The sequence below is a fragment of the Talpa occidentalis genome, unplaced genomic scaffold, assembly GCF_014898055.3.
Source record: "Talpa occidentalis isolate TD23 unplaced genomic scaffold, MPIMG_talOcc4v2.1 talOcc4.16, whole genome shotgun sequence".
NCBI lineage: Eukaryota > Metazoa > Chordata > Mammalia > Eulipotyphla > Talpidae > Talpa > Talpa occidentalis.
In genome coordinates, this window is record NW_023601653.1 from 66743846 (window position 1) to 66762390 (window position 18545).

Consider the following 18545-nt stretch of genomic DNA (forward strand, 5'->3'; position numbering starts at 1 on the left):
ACATAAATATATGGCTCTTACATATCATAATTGAGCCTACATTGGTAGATATATATGCATATATGTATATTTACATATGAACATATATCTTTTTTTTTTTACTAATTCGATGACATATTACTCTTGTGGATTACAATGGTCATAGATTCTTTGTCACCTCTCTCACTGAGAGATGCAATCTGTTTCCTTTCCCTTGAATTGGAGATTAGCCCTGGAATTTGTTTTGACCAGTAAAATGCAGATGAAGTGAATTTAACTTCTGAGGCCAAGTCTTAAGATATCTATAGCTACTACATTTATTACTTAGAACATTTCTTCTTGGATTCCAGTCCCCATTCTTTGAAGAAGTATAAAAAACTGCATTAAGAAACCCATGTGGAAGAGAACCAAAACTCAGGAACATGAAAGAAAACACTTTGACCCCTCCAAATTGTCCCAGGACTCCAGTCAAATTTAGCCCATAGAACTGTGAGACATAAAAACTTGTTTTAAAGGAGTAGGTTTTGGGTGGCTTGTTTTATAGCAACCTAACTGGGCAATCACATACATTTTTATGTCATTAAAAAGTTAACATACACAATTGTGATAGCTTCAGAATGTTGCTTTATAAATACGCTGTAGATTACCACTTCCTTATTACTAGACAAATAAAGGATTATTCTTCACTATTTTTAAATATTCTTTTATTTTATATATTTTTACATCATTTTTCATTTTTGCACAATGTATGCATTTTCATCTTGGTTATAGTCCCCATAAATTCCAACCCCCTTTATTTTGACCCTAATCCCCACCCTATCCCCATCCCATAGTGTGTCTCTGGTTTATAGTTGCTTGTTGATTTTGATTTTTACTTTATTATAATTAGTCTTTTTCCTGGTACCTTATTTAGGATGAAACAACAATTTGAGAAAGACATGAAGGATCACAGGGTCCTTTATGCATGTAAAGAAGTGCATGACCATGAGCCCAGGGCAGGCTGCTCTAGAACAGGTGCTGGGGGGGGGTCCTTTGTGGCAGAGGAGGCCGGGAAACAGGTAAGAGTCAGATTCAAAATTAACTTAAATACATTACTTGTACTTTCTCCTAAGTGCTGACAAAAGCCATAAGCATTTGTTAAAACTAACTGCCATTTTGCAAAGATTCCTGTGACTGTCATATAAAAGCTGTTTTAGAGGAATATGAAACTTCTGTGACTGCAGTCATTTTTAATTTTCCATAAAAAAGTCACTAAAATTTAAGAAACAAAATCTTATTCTTACCATTGCTTCTTCAGTATCCACTTTAACAAAGCTTGAATGTAAGTCAGCGCAATAACCAAAACATTTACTCCAAAGAAGCATCTTTCTTGAGAAAAAGTAGCAGTTTCCTCCATGCTGATACCAGCTAGTTGAACAAGTAGAATATTTCCAAGCTATTATAAAAGATAGAATACTCATGAATCCCTCCCTTCAGTGCAAGTCACATCAGTAAGTTACACCAAATCTATTCTCTACAGACAGAATACATTTGTTTTATACTACATTTGTAAGCACTTAAAGTGTAAGCACTTAAAGTGTTAGATTTTTCTCACATTAATAATTCATCTCATTGAAAATATTTTGGTCTTTCAGATTGATAACAATGCATAAGGGAGACAATTTCTTAAATTACAAAATTAGAAATGTATCAGGAAAAAAACCCAAATATTAACATACAGTTGTTAAAAAAAAAGTTTAAAAGAAAAAGCAACATGGGCTTCCATGGTGCTATTCATCCAAGATATCATAACTAACCAATTACAGTTTTATCCTCTCCCAAAAGTGGAATTCTAAGCCAATCCATCTCAGGGTCCTCTACTGAGGTCATCTCATCATTTTATAATAATGGAATTTCCTCAAATGGAAGGTGGCTTGCTGAAATAATCTTTCTTTCCTTTCACCAATAACATTGGCCCACCCTTTATTTGTCTTTAAAATTTTCAATTTTGTGTCAGCCCTTGCAGATTCTTTTCACTTGCTAGACAGGACACTGCCCAGTACATGAATCATATAATAAAACCAATTAGATATTTATACATGTTAATTTTGTATTTTAACAATTCATGTGACTACTGACAAGCACTAGTGTTACAGGTAAATTTCACTCAAATATGCTTACATGTATACAGCTAAAATATCAAACACAATAGCTGATAACAAGTGAATTCTTTCCTCTCTCTCCTCCCAATATAATTACTAAAGCCTTCCAAAATTACCTGTTTTATTTGCTTCCTTGTTGCAAGAGATATTTTGTGGGTGTCCTTCTGCATTAAATGAGTTCTGATTCACTGAAGAGAATTCAGAAAGATCTATTTAAACTCAAAGAGAAAAGTAAAAGGACAAATCCTGTGTGCCAAATACTGCAATATATTTTGAAATTTAGAAAATGATTAATGAAATATCACTTACATTGAGGTTATCCTGATGAGACTCCAATATAGTCTCCTAATAAAAGAATGCTTTGCCTGAAATCATTTCTTTACTTTTGTCAATAATCTTTTTCTTACCCTCTTTCCATCATTAAAAACCATCATTGTGGGTAAGCCCCTGCAGATCTACACACCCTTCCTGCTTGCTAGACATGACACTGCCCAATTTTTGAATCATGTAAGAAAACCAATCAGATATCAACATTTGTTAATTTTTAAATAATATGTATGACTGAGAAATGCTTGACCCTAGAAGTAGGATTCACTCACATCTGCTTATGTATATACACTTGTATGTATCACGCAAGATAGCAAGTCAACGTGAATTCTCTCTCCTGCAAATAAAATTAGGAACTGAGACATTTCCAAAATTACCTGTTATATTTCTTCCCAAGTTACAAGAGAAATTTCCTGGCTGTCCTTTGGCATTAACTGAGTTCTGCTTCACTGAAGAGAATTCAAAAAAATGATTTTTTTAACTCAAGTGAAAAAAATAATTGGATAGCCAGACACTATGCTATATAGAAAATACAAAAGTAATTATTGAGATATCACTTGCATTAAAGAATTCAATGTAATAGATACATAAACATAAATAGCAAACTGCAATATAATTATGATAAGATCATACAGCAATTGATCACAGAAGAAGCAAATTATGTTACAACATTGTTAAGTAAGCTGATCACATTCATAAAAATATTTTAAATGGAACAAAAGACAACACTTTTGACAAAGTAAATGTGAGAATAGACAGTAAGAGTCATGATATACTTTATTTGAAATCATCTTCAGTTTTTTGTCACAGAATCTTATGCTTGGTCAAGGAATAGAGTGAATTAAAAACATAATCAACAGATTTCACAATGTGAGTAGAGAAAGCATATTTCTTTTTTAGTTAGTACTTACACTTTATAACTAAGAAACCAATAAATGCAAGCAGTGCCAGGCAAATGATCCCCAGAATCACTGCAATGATTTTCCATGAAGAAGTTGGAGCAGGACAGTCTAGAGAAAAGGATGAATACATCTTGTGACATCAGGCTAAATGTCAAACTTGAATTTCTTGAATTTTCATTTTCCAATGACTCCAACATTATCACTAAAATCAATTGCAGAGTAGGATCAGAAAAGGTAGTTGGTTCGTTCCAACTTGAATTTATCTTACTAAATGTCATTTATTGCATTTCAAACATCAAATTTGTAAAAGATGTGTAATCACCATGGCAAGCATACTTATATTTGTGACCATTCCCTCCCTTTGCCTCTTCAACCCCAATACCAAGAGGACATCATCTTCACTCAGATTACTGTTCACTCTTATCCTATATTTAAAGACAGCTTTCCCCCTCCCATGTCTGACTTGTGGCTTTTCTATAATTTTTGTTTTAAGTAATCAGTGAATATTTTTAAAAAGTCAAAAGAAACCAAAAAATAAATTCTAATCTACATAATAAAGATGTTAGTTGAACTACTGGGTAGTAAAGAATAAGGAATACATTATTTAAATTAGTAAGAGATCCGGAATGAAGGTTTTCAGAAAACATTTATCTTGTAAAAGAATTGGACAATGGAAAATGAAGACAATTGTGAAAAGATTACTATGACATATATAAACCCTCCACTCTACCAAACATAAAATTGAGTCCTTAGCAAATTCTTTAGCTTGCTTCATTTTCCTATTTTAGACATGTGTGGGCAACATTGGGCAGTTGTTTGATATTACATGAGTTACTTAATTGCAATAAACTTGAGATCTTCCTCATGAAATGGGAACTATGACATTAAATTCTTTCTAGCTTCTACAATGCTCCTTTATTAAGGAATGATAGTCATTTGGGCAAACATTCTTCTATCTTGAAGCTCTATTAAAAATCAATAAATAAATTAAAACATATACACAAAGAGACAGAATATGAGAGAAGAAAATGATGGAGTAGATATTTTTAAACAGGGTTTTGAGACAGACTGTGCGTGGCATGGGGGCATGAATTAGCCATCAGCACTGCATTGAGGTTGAAAGCAAGGGACTGGAGTTGAGGCCACTTACTAGCTGCATGGACTGGACAATTTACTTAAATTCGCCTTGTCATAGGTGCATAATCTGTAAAATTGTGATAATAGTGCCTAAACTATGAAATTGTTCAGAGAGTTAAACACATAATTTTAAAAGCTTACAAGAGCCCTAGTTTACAGTAAATGAACAATGAAGCATGTAATGTAAATGCTCTATATGAGCAGGAGCTTGAGACTTGGATGTGGGAGTAGGAAGTTTGGATTTTTCTTTTTTTTTTAAGATTTATTTATTTATGCACACAAGAACTGGGGAATAGGCCAGAGGTGCAGGGGAGGGAGGGTGAGAGGATTCACCAGAGACAGAGTGGGGAACAGAACAGGCAGATTGACTGAAATACACTGCTGAGGATAGCAGCAGGCAAGTCAGGAGAGGTCTGCCGAGCTATGTTGGTCATCTCCCTGGCTGCCCAGGAATCAAGTTCATGCTGCAGAGGCTGGGTTTAGCTTCACAGTGCTGTGTTAACCCCTTGCACCACCAGGGAGGCCCGAGTTTTGCTTTTTCTCTGATTGAACTGGGAATGACCATCTGGCTTTATTTCAATAAATGAACCCTGATCACTTTTGCTGCTACGGACATAGGGTACTGAACAGATGTGGATGTAGAAAGGGGTACAAGGACAGGATGAAGGACACAAGGTAAGCAGCTACTGGAGTAATACACAAGAGAAATTGGCAGCTTGGAGCAAGTGTTGATGGAGAAATTCTGATATTTTGAAATAAAAGCTGGCAGGATTTGCTGATGCAGATTGAGAGCAAAAGTGTCTAGTAAGCAACACATCAAGGAATGTATTTAAAGTTATAATTAGAAAAGGCAAAAAAAACACAGAGCTCCTTGTTACATTAGTTGAGAGCCACTGGTCTCTAGAGGAGAAAAGGCTTTAGGCTTCCCAATTACAGACTTCAACCATTACAGACTTTATTCAACAATTACAGACTTTAAGTTTCAAACATGCTATTTTAACCATCAGGTCTCTATATTTGTACATTAAGTATAAAAATAATTTAGCTTGGGGCCTCCTTGGTGGCCCCAAGTCTCAGCGCTACCACTTAGCTGGCAGCCCTGAGCAGCGTGGCCTGAGTTCAACTCCAGGCCAGGGAGCTGGCCCACATGGCACAGCAGACCTCATCTTTCTCACCCACTGCTCCCCTCAGCAGTATATTTCAGTAAATGTACCTGTTCTGTTCCCCACTCTGTTTCTGGTGGATCCTCTCATGCCCATACCTCAGGCCTAAACCCCAGTTCTTATATGCAAAAATAAATTTTAAAAAAATCTTACAAAAAACTGAAACTAAATAAATAATTTAGCCTGTAGTGTTCTTTTAGTATGATTTACATATAAGAAAGTACTTATAAATTGAGAAAAACTTAAAGGTATTATTATGCAAAAATAAATAATGGTGAAAATATGTGTGTTCATGCACATACCCACACCAAATAATTTCATTAAGAAAGTTTTCCTATATAAGTCTGTTGGTAACTACATATGCTGACAGATGAACTGTTCATTAGGAATGAAAAAAATGCAATCATTTCTGAATCATTATAGGTAGTTTCTAGTGCAGAAGTTTTAAAAAATTGTTAAGACTATAGTAAGTAAAATTAGAAGATATTGTTCTTGCCTTATTAGTCATGTTCTCTGCTTTTTAAAAGAAACATTTAAATTGTGTGTGTGTGTGCATGTGTAGGAGCATGATAATGCACAATCTTGTGTATTTTTAATATAATTTTCAGAAAGAACATGTAGAAAACAAAAATACCTTCATTCATACAGTCTGATGGAGCATTTTTTTTAGATGTTTCAAGATCTTGTTTGTTCTGTTGCTTAGATGGATGTTGGAATCGCAAATCTGAATAAGTTACTTCACTCATTACTGAAATGTAGAAAGATGATAAAATGAACAGAAAAAAATATATTCTCAATCAGTTATGGTTGTGAAATTGTAAGTAAAATTGGTGTTGAATAAAACTATTAGGAATGAATTCAAAGACCTACGAATTTAGTTATAATCTTACACATGAAAATATTTATGGAAGGAAATTTTTTTTTTTTCAATTTATAACTTGCTATGATACATCATTGCTAGGCTCTTTAATGTTATCTATTCACAAGTATAACATAGAAAATTATAAATCTTTACTTTATAAATGACAAACATGTCACTCACTGATAAACGAAAATGTAACAGGTGATGTTTCTGTGCTGACATCCACGGAAGCAGTTTGTCTGCACAGCCTGCATCCAGGTCCCTCCTCACCTTCCCTGCTCCTGCCTCCTTCTCAGTATCCCCTTTACTTTTACCTTCCTCCATTTTCCCATAATTCCAGTGATACACTTCTTCTTTGTCAATATAACATAAGTATTTCTCCAACCTGTATATTTTATTCCAATTCTTCTTTATCAAGTGTGTTTTCCTCCTATTTTTGTTCATTATAAGTTTAGTGTATTTGATTTATAAATAAAATTCCACCACCTATAATAAAAGTTGCTGATCGTTTAGCACAAACCTGTTCCAATTTTTCTCTTTATCTTTTAAATGTCATCATTCTATCAAATATCTTCTCTCATTTTGTTAGTAAGTTCTCCCCATTATGTTATAAAGTCCCTGATCTATTTTGCTTATCTTTGTTATGTCATAATTGATGATTTCTTTATGTGGCATGAAGTTATAATTTACCTTAAAAGATAATATATACTAAATAAAGTCTAGCTATGATGAAATCTGGAAAAAATTTTTCCTCATTACAACATTTTAGAAAATTTGAAATCAATAGATGTGAGACTTTTTTTATTCTCTACTAGAAGATAATAAAACCAAGTTCCTATAATCAAGACACAGCCTATTGAATTTTGATTAATTATGATTTATCCTATTGAATTTTGAATTTCCTTATTTGTTTCTTTAAATCCATATTCCATACAACTTAAAAATTACTAAATGTTATAAAATGCTACAGCAAAAAATAAGTGATAATAATACAGTGTTAAAATAAATAATATCTAAAATAGATTCTTCAAAGTCTCTTAAACACAATTTCCTTCCTGGCACCTCTCTTTTTAACCAATCTTTTCTCATGACCTTTCCTACTCTCTGAACCATACATTTCTTTCTTTTTCTTCCTAATGACACATACACATACATTAAAAAAAAAACATATATATGCTTAAAAATTCAATGTACCAAAGTATTACTGTGAGACAATATATAGAGGATATATATGAACATTGAATAAGCAATCTGTCTTTGACTATAGACCTTCAATTTCTTTCAGTCTCATTTTCCTCAAAATTCTGAACAAACTCATGTTGAGAAATAGAATGAATATCTGAGAAATTATAATTACCTGATGTTTAGAAGAAAATGTCTGATCTTTTGTAGAGTGCGTCTCTCTATCCTGGGAAGAAGCAGATGCAAACTCTTATTAAAAAAGTAGGAATTTAAAATTTTGGAGAGTCCATAGTATGGAATTAGAGACCAGAACAGAAGATAAGAAGAGAAATAAAATGCACAGGCTAATAATGCCTTTGACTCTCCTATGAGACACTCTGATAGGTGAGAACAGAGCTCAAGAGTAAGAGAGCTCTGGATGCAACCACACAGGAAACTTACTGCTGCTCAATTTAGCTCAGTATCATCTCTAGATTGGGCCTTTCTTCAGTCTGAGGTATACAGGATACCTAACATATTTGCATAATCATCAATCGCCTTCACTCAATCTTTGCATTGTCAAGGAAATAACTGAATATCAGTGATTAGTAGCTTCAGATATGTTTATTAATTTCAATGTACTTTATTACATTCTAATTTGTAATAATTTGTAATATAATTTTCATAAAGAACATGTAGAAAACATAAATAGTCTACATATATTCTTTCCAGCACTTTTGTGATGTCTCTTGATGAACCTTTCAGACTAGGCAGGTGCTGCATGTCATCACTAGGTACATGTGCTGCCTGTCTCAGTCCCCTCAGCATTTCTATTAGTGGACATCACTCCCCAAGAAACAGTCCTAGCAACATGCACAACCAACTAACAGAAAAATACTACTCAATGCATTTCTCACATTCATATCAAATACAATATTTCAAAATTATTTTATCATTTGTGTGATAGAAAACATTTCAAGCATTTTTACCATTCTACCATTCTTTAGTTTATGTTAGTTTAAAATTGTATTCATTTTACCTTTTCCTTTAACATCTTGAAAGATTTCAGCTAACAAATCTGGGTCATTTCTTCATCAGCTGCAGGAAAATAATCATATTTCTGCTACTAAGTTAATAGAAAAGATATTCACATAAATAAATAATATGGACAAAAGGTCAATAACCATTTTGAACTACATAATAAATTTAGGGAAAAGGATAATTCTAACAAAGTATCCTTAAATGTAAGGAAGTATGAGAATTTTGTGAACAAATGAGATGGAATAAATTTCAAAGGAAAAAGCATTTTTTACCTCAAATATTTAACGTCCTATTTAATTTTTAATTTCACATTGAAAATAAACTGTAGTAATTATATATGTAATTGATAGATATAAATAATTATAAAATATTTCTTGAAATTCTGAGGCTACTTTACACCAGAAGACAGAAAACACAAAATTTACAGACGTTAACTGCTAAAAATCAAAGTCATTAACATTTTAAAATGGAAAAAAGTCCTCTGAACCACATGCAGTGTTGTAACCAATGTTACCTCAATTTAAAAAAAGAAAGAAAACCCTAACTATAATAAGATGCAACTATTTATAAGATGCAACTATTTAATTAGTCATATTTACAAATATTGTTTAAATAGAAACAGCAGGCTGTTTAGGTATTGAATCTATTAGACCAATATTTGAAAATTTGACCTAACATTTATTATCTCTCACAGAATTCTTTCCTTCTATCACATTTCACATCTGGAGCTTGACTTCACTATGAAATGTGAATGACTGACCTCATATTTAAGGTTAAACTCAAAGAAAAACACCCACAAAAATGCTCAGACACTTAACACAATATAGAAAGGAAAATAGCACCTCCATCAGCAGGTGCTGAGTGGATCTGACCCAGTCAAAAGCTGGGAGGAAGTTTATAAAGCCCTGGTTGAAGGAGAGTTAATTAAATGAAATGAATCCCAACCCTGCAGCCCAGAGACACAAAGATTCACATATTCATTTTTGCTGCTGCAACTCAAGGCACCTTTTGTTTTGAGTAAACTAAATTCCTGCCATCAGATGTAGCCATCGATAAAATGACTTAAAATTACTAGCTTGGTGGAGCTCCAAGTAGCTGTTAAATAAAACAATGGATGACATTTTACTCTATGTTCAAATCAATATTAGATTATGATGTTTTTATTTCTCTCTAGTGGCCTAAGGAACAAAATATGAACTTATTAAGCTTCTTAAGTGAAATATCACAGGGTAAGCACACTGAATACATGCATATTAGTCATGTATTCAACAATTTGATTCATTTTTTGCAGAAACATGGCTCTTTATACTGATATAATTCTTCTTGATCTATTTTATTATAAATTTTCCTAAATGCTATCAATACTTCCTAAAAACTTGAATTTTATAAAATTTCTGTATTTTCATATTATATAAAACTTGATCTATAATGAGCCTAGAGCCCTAGAAAGATTTACATATGTGTTTAAAACTTGAACATATGTCTAATTAAATATTTACATTCATTTTGAAGTATTTTTCAAAGGCTCCCAAAGGAAACAACCAATAATTGACTCTCTTCTGAAAAATACACTGTAATTCCTGAAGGAGTGCATGTCACCACTATATGAAAGTGCATTAGAAATGAAGTGCAGCACGGGTTCAATCCCAGCCAGCCAGAGAGGGTCCCACATGGCGGGCAGACGTCTCACCCGCTGCTCCTCTCAGCAGTGTACTTCATCAGTCTGTCTGTTCTGCTTCCCACTCTGTCTCTGGTGATTCCTCTCACCCTCCCGCAAATCTGGCCTGTACCGCGGTCTTGTATAAATAAATAAACAAATCTTTAAAAAAAATGAAGTGCAGACACTTAGAATTGTAGCTAAATATGAAGTATTAATTGAGCACAGACCTTGTGTTGCAAAATCACTTCCTTTTACTGGGGATTATCAGACGATAATATACATTTCATACTCATTAGATCTCATAGGATAAATCATATGTTTTAATTATACTTATATACTTGAAGATTTATTTGTCATTAATTTGTTGTTAACATCAGTAGAGAAAAAGGAAAAAGGAAAAATGTGAGATAATTATCTTCATGGAGTTTGTCTATGTAGCACACACCTTCTACATGCTGAAACTTATCAAGGTCTTTTTTGCAACTACCCTGTGAGGTGGTTTCTCTTATTCACGTATTTTTATAGAAGATGGATAGAAACTGTAACATAAATTGTTTGACTAACAAGACTGACATCATCCAAGTGGCAGAGACAAACCCTCAATCCAGACAGTTCATCTTCACACCCTGTGTTGCCAATTACTCACCACATTAAACTGTGGAAATGAAGACAGGAAGCCAGAGTGTTACTATTTCAGCATTTCCCAGAGTCTCATTAAACTGACCTCTACAGACATTGTGATCTACTTGATATCATTGAGAATCACAAAAGGAAGAACAAACTAGGCAGCAAGCGGGACTGTGAGCGGAAAGGAACTATTGCAGCCACCACACCCCGTGAACGGGAGCTGAGGCGAACCCTGCAGGATCCGCCGCGGCGGTGAGCGAACGGCTCCGGGCGCCATTAGAGAAGAACAAAGACCCCCGGAGACGCGCACACAGCCCGGGCTGCCGGTAAGCTGGCGCGGAAACGCGGAGTGCTCGGCGCGCTTGAAAAGCAAGTGCAGACCTGGATCGCGGCTGCCCAGGTCCCCGCGCCTGCGACCTAGGCTTGCGGGGAGACTACCTAGGCTTGCGGGGAGACGCGCGGAGGTCCTCACTGAGGTGAAGGTCCCTCCCTGAGTAAGCAGGATCCAGGCGCCCAGGCACGGGAGCGGTGCAAAAGGCACCATTCCCGCACCACTGAACTGGGCTACAGCCCGCGTCCTGGAACTGAGGGCTTTGAACTGAGACCCGGGGCACGAAAATTCGGGGCGTGGTTTCTCACGACGGTGGGGCACAAGGCAGACACAGCACCCCAAAGCTGTTGAGGTGTACCCTACCATTCCCGCTCTGTTCTCTGTCCCACGGGGTGGGGGGAGGCGAAAAACAGCCCCCCAAGGACAATAGGAGAGATCTCTGGCGCCACCTAGCGACCAGAAAAAAAAAAGTCACTAACACCCTATAAAACAGGACATTTCTTAAGACTGCTTGAAAAGGGCAGAAGGTTTCTGGAGGGCCCAGTGGCCAGCCGGGAAGTTATTCCACGCCAGGCCCCTTCCGACCAGCAGTCTGAGCCCACAGAGGGAGCAGGCACCCACGTCCGGGGCAGACCGGGTGCGCAGAAGAGTGTGCCTGAAACCGGAGGCGCAGGGACTGCATCCCGCTTCGCCATTTGAGAACAGGGACATTTCTTCAGTAAAAACTGCCTAAAACCAGCAGAAAGCTCCCCCAGAAGACAGAGATGGCTCCTGGAAGAGCCAGAGGGGAGCGGAGAAGTTCACCCAAGATGTCAGTCAGTCCGAGCAACACAGTGTCCCAACGCATACGACAAATTAGAAAACAGACAGTAGGGAGTAGAAGAACCACACGCAACCTAAAAACTCCTCAGGAAAGAAGCACACCACAAAAAGAAAACCACTCCCCAGATTGCAACGACAGCAACTTGGAAGAACTTCTGAGCCTTCCAGAAAGAGAATTTAAAATTGCCATGATTAAAAAAGTGATAGATCAGAAGAAGGAAATTGAGTCCCTAAAGAGGGAAGTAAGAGAAATGCAGGAGATCAAAGAATTAATGGAGGAACTAAAGAACTCTGGGAAAAGCAATGAAAGCAGAATAGATGAAATGGAAGAACGAATAAGTAATCTTGAAGACACAGAAATAAAAAGAACCAAAACAGAAAAGGAAAGAGAAGTACGAAGGAAAAAGAATGAAGAAAGACTTCGGGAACTATCTGACTCCATGAGGAAAGGAAATATAAGAGTTATAGGAATTCCAGAAGGAGAGGAGAGAGATGTAGGAACAGAGAAAATATTCATGGATATAATTGAAGAGAACTTCCCAAATGAGAAGAAGGAGCTGAAAATTGATATACAAGAAGCAAGAAGAACACCAAACTTCCACGACGAAAGGAAAAACACAGCAAGACACATAATAGTAAAGCTCCCAAGAATCCAGGACAAGGAAAAAATAATGAAGCTGACAAGAGGGAAGAAACAGATAACATTCAAAGGAAAACCAATCAGGCTGACATCAGACTTCTCTGAAGAAACACTACGGGCAAGGAGAGAGTGGAGGGACATAGTCAACAGACTCCAAGAAAACAGATGCCAACCAAGAATACTCTATCCCGCAAAGCTCTCTTTCCTCCATGAAGAAAGAATATGGACCTTCCCAGACAAAGAGAAACTCCGGAATTTCATTGCGACTAAACCCCCACTCCAAAAAATACTACAAGGAATCCTAAAGCCAGAACCTCAGAGGGACGAATAACAACGAAAGAAGACCAAAAAAAAAAAAAGTTATTAAAAGAATAAATAAATAAAATCAAAGGAAAGACAAACATAATGGCAAATACAGATGCTAACATATCAATATTAACTCTAAATGTAAATGGACTAAACTCTTCAATAAAAAGACACAGAGTTGCAGCCTGGATTAAGAAACAAAACCCAACCTTTTGCTGTCTCCAGGAAACACATTTAGCTACAAAAGATAAAAATAGGCTCAAAGTCAAAGGATGGAAAACAATCCTACAAGCAAATGGGCCAAAAAAGAAAGCAGGAACAGCTATACTTATATCAGATAAAACAGACTTCAAACTCAAAAAAATAAAAAGAGACCCCAATGGTCACTACATTATGATTAAGGGGACAATACTTCAAGAAGAAATAACACTCATTAACATATACTCACCAAACGAAAGAGCACCAAAATATATCAGACAACTGTTGTCCTCTCTGAAAACAGACATCAGAGAAAACACATATGTAGTGGGAGACTTCAACACACCACTATCAACAATGGATAGATCAACAAGACAAAAAATAAGTAAAGAAACTAAAGCTCTAAATAAGGACCTAGAGCATTTGGGCTTAACAGACATCTATAGAACACTAAACCCAAAAAAAACGGAGTACACATTTTTCTCAAGCGCACACGGATCATTCTCCAGGATCGATCACATACTGGGGCACAAGACAAACATCAACAGATACACCAAGATTGAAATCATACCAACCATCTTTTCTGACCACGAAGGCATCAAACTAGAAATAAATCATAAAAAGAAGGCAAGGAACTATCCTACCTCATGGAGATTAAAAGCCACACTACTGGAAGACCACTGGACTAACGAGGAGATCAAAGAAGAAATTAAAAAATTCTTTGAATTGAATGACAAGGAGGACACCAATATCCTAAATGTATGGGATGCAGCAAAAGCAGTAATAAGAGGAAAATATATAGCAATAGAAGCTCACATCAAAAAACAAGAAAGAACTCAAAGAAACAACCTAATCTCGAAGCTCAAAGATCTAGAAAAAGAACAACAAAAAAACCCCAGAACCAGTAGAAGAAAAGAAATAATAAAAACCAAAGCAGAAATAAATGAAATTGAAACTAAAAAAACAATCCAAAAGATCAATGAAACCAAGAGCTGGTTCTTTGAAAAAATAAATAAAATAGACAAACCCCTAGCCAGGCTCACAAAGGAAAAAAGGGAGAAAGCACAAATACACAGAATCATAAATGAAAGAGGAGAAATCACAACGGACACAGCAGAAATCAAAAGAATAATCAGTAACTACTATGAACAGTTATATGGAAACAAGTTCAACAATCTAGAGGAGATGGACAAATTCCTACAACTCTACAATCACCCAAAGCTAGATAAAGAAGAAATAGAACACCTAAACAGACCAATTACAAGCAGCGAAATTGAAATGGTAATTAAAAACCTCCCCAAAACAAAAGCCCAGGACCTGATGGATTTACAAATGAATTCTACCAAACATTCAGAGACGAATTAGTGCCTATCCTTCACAAACTCTTCCAAAAAATTGAGAAGGAAGGGACAATACCAAACACGTTCTATGAAGCCAATATTACACTAATACCAAAACCGAATAAGGACAACACAAAAAAGGAAAACTATAGGCCAATCTCCCTAATGAACACTGATGCAAAAATCCTCAATAAAATTTTAGCTATCAGAATCCAACAATGTATCCATAAGATAATTCACCACGACCAAGTTGGATTCATTCCAGGGGCACAAGGATGGTTTAACATCCGAAAATCAATCAACGTTATCCAACACATCAACAAAAAGAAATATAAAAACCATATGATAATATCAATAGATGCTGAGAAAGCTTTCGACAAAGTGCAACACCCATTCATGATAAAAGCCCTTGAAATTCTTGGGATACAAGGAACATACCTCAACATCATAAAGGCCATCTATGACAAGCCAACAGCCAGTATCATTCTCAATGGTGAAAAGCTGAAAGCAATTCCATTAAGATCTGGAACAAGACAAGGATGTCCACTCTCACCACTGCTTTTCAATATAATACTGGAAGTCCTAGCCAGAGCAATAAGACAAGAGAAAGACATCCAAGGAATCCAAATAGGAAAAGAAGAAGTCAAACTATCACTATTTGCAGATGATATGATAATATACATAGAGAACCCCAAAATCTCCACAGAAAAACTAATTCAACTCATCAATCAATTCAGTAAAGTGGCAGGATACAAAATCAACACGCAAAAGTCAGTGGCCTTCCTATACACAAACAATAAATCTGAAGAAGAAGAAATCAAAAAAACCACCCCTTTTATTATCGAAACAAAAAAAATCAAATATTTGGGAATAAATCTAACAAAAGAGGTAAAGGACCTATACAAAGAAAACTATAAAACACTGTTAAAAGAAATAGAAGAAGACACAAAGAAATGGAAAGACATCCCCTGCTCATGGATTGGAAGAATAAACATTATTAAAATGGCCATCCTACCAAAAGCAATATACAGATTCAATGCTATTCCAATCAAAATCTCAATGGCATTCTTCAAAGAAATAGAACAATTATTGATGAAATTCATATGGAATCACCAAAAACCCCGAATAGCCAAAGCTCTACTGAAAAAAAAAGAAGGAAATGGAGGCATCACACTCCCAGACTTCAAACTATACTACAAAGCCATAATCATCAAAACTGCATGGTATTGGCACAAGAACAGACATACAGACCAATGGAATCGAATAGAAAATCCAGAAATAAACCCACAGATTTATGGTCAACTAATCTTTGACAAAGGAGCAAAGATTATGCATTGGAGCAAAGAAAGTTTGTTCAATAAATGGTGCTGGGAAAACTGGGTCGCTACATGCAAAAGAATGAAGCTTGACCACTACCTCACACCATACACAAAAATCAACTCAAAATGGATTAAAGAACTAGACATAAGACCTGAAACCATAAAATACATAGAAGGAAATATAGGCGAAACACTACGGGATTTGCACATCAAAGACATCTTTACAGACACATCACCCAAAGCAGTGATAGTGAAGAGAAAGATAAACAGCTGGGACTACATCAAATTAAAGAGCTTCTGCACAGCAAAAGAGACAATAACAAAAACAAAGAGAAACCCCACCAACTGGGAGAACATTTTTGCACCCAACACTAATGATAAAGGACTGATCACAAAAATCTGCAAAGAGCTGATGAGACTCAGCAACAACAAAGAAAATAATCCAGTCAAAAAATGGGCAGAAGAGCTAAAAAGAAACTTCTCTGAAGAGGAAATGCAAATGGCCAACAGACATATGAAAAAATGTTCAACATCACTTGTAATCAGGGAAATGCAAATCAAAACTACCATGAGATACCATCTCACACCAGTGAGAATGGCACATATTAAAAAAACTAGCAACAACAAATGTTGGCGAGGATGTGGAGAAAAAGGAACTCTCCTGCACTGTTGGTGGGAGTGCAAACTGGTCCAACCACTATGGAGAGCTGTGTGGAGATTTCTGGACCTACTAAACATAGAGCTTCCATATGATCCAGCAATTCCACTCCTAGGTATTTACCCAAAGGACACAGAAACATCAATTCCAAAGAGCACCTGCACTCCTATGTTTATAGCAGCACTGTTTACAATAGCTAAGCTTTGGAAACAACCCAAATGCCCAAAAATAGATGACTGGATCAAGAAGATGTGGTACATATATACCATGGAATATTACTCAGCATTCAAAAAAGATAAACACATGCAATTTGCAGCAACATGGATGGCACTGGAAGGGATCATGCTCAGCGAAATAAGCCAAAAGAAAAAGAAAAATACCGGATGGTCTCACTCATAGCAGGAATCTAGAAAACTTAAATAAGGGACCAGGAAAATGAATATAAGAAAGTGAAAATCAAAATCAACAAAAAACTATGAACCAGAGACACTTTTTGGGGGGTGGGGGGGCGGGAGGGGAAGGATTGGGGTCAGAATGGGGCGTTTGCAATTGTATGGGGGAATATAAAAATAAAATTTAATATTTAAAAAAAAAAAAAAAAAAAAAAAAGAGAATCACAAAAGGATGTGTTTGCAATAAATGGAGTGAAATTTCAATACATCACTTGTATTTAGGGCATGTGCATGATGAGGCCCCTCTAACTTCCCTAATGGAAAATGACTTTGCCTGAAACAATCTTTTTATACTTTTGCCAATCATCTTGTGCCATCCTATTTCTGTCTTTAAAATCCCTCCATGATGTGTAAGCCCTGCATATCCTTTCTGTGTGCTAGTCAGGATGAAGTACATTTGAAGAATCATATAAGAATCCAATTAGAAATTTGTATTTATTCATTATATTTTTTAATAATACATTTGACTGTATGAGAAATATTTGGTTCCACAAGTAGATTTCACTCTGTCTGCTTACATTGCTACATGTGTACATATCAAGAAAATAGATGATAACAAGTGAATTCTCAAATCTCTCCTACAAATAAAAGTATGACTCAGACATTTCTAATATTACCTTTTTTATTTCCATCCTTGTTGCAGGAGATATTGCCTGCATATTTTTTTGCATTATATGAATTCTGTATCACTAAGGGAAATGAGAAAGATCCTTTTTAACCTCAAAGAGAAAATTAATCAAAAAATCCTTTTTTGCCAAACATTATATTTACGTAGAAAAAACAAAAGTGATTAATGTTTTGCATTGAAGAAACCAGTGTAATACTGACATAAACATAAGAATCAAACTATATTATGACAAGTCCATACAGCAATTGTGCAGAAGACAGAAATTCTATTCATGTAACAGTCTGAGCAAGCTTCTCACAGTGAGATAAAATAATTTTCCAAAGAAAAAGAAGGAATTTTTCTTGTAAAGCAAATATGCCAACTGATAGGCATTCAGTAAAGTTCATGATATATTTTAAATTGAACAATTCTATCTATTTGTAAGATCATATTCAGTCTCTATAGAGATTATTTTATATGGTCAAGGAATAGAGTGGATCAAAAATGCATTATTGTCAAGAGATTTTTCAATATGAGTAGAAAAGAAGTGTATTTCTATTTTACACAGTGACTTACACTTCATAGCTAAGAATCCAGCAGACACAAGCAGCGCCAGGCAAATGATCTCAGAATCACTGCAAGGACTTTCCATGAAGAAGATGAAGTAGAAAGATCTAGAAAAGAAGTAAATAAGCCTGTGACATCAAGTCTAAAATTCCCTGAGTTCAGCTTCTTTTTTAGGTGTGCAATACAGCTCACACCTAAAAGAGGGAAAAGCAAGGTAGTTTGCAAAGTCATTATTCATTTTGAGTGAGAAAGCACAATTCAAGAGCACTACGTTGAACTGAATTCTAAAGAGACATCACCTGTGC

At 35.6% G+C, this 18545-nt stretch overlaps 1 protein-coding gene across 1 annotated transcript in view; it reads right to left on the reverse strand.

Moving 5' to 3' along the window:
- LOC129146024 (secretory phospholipase A2 receptor-like) overlaps positions 1-18545 on the reverse strand; it is a 47699-nt gene that overhangs the window by 19680 nt on the left and 9474 nt on the right. The window contains exon 7 of the mRNA XM_054696775.1: positions 1263-1386. Within this exon, the coding sequence (XP_054552750.1) occupies positions 1263-1386 (124 nt within the window). The remainder of the gene's footprint in view (positions 1-1262; positions 1387-18545) is intronic.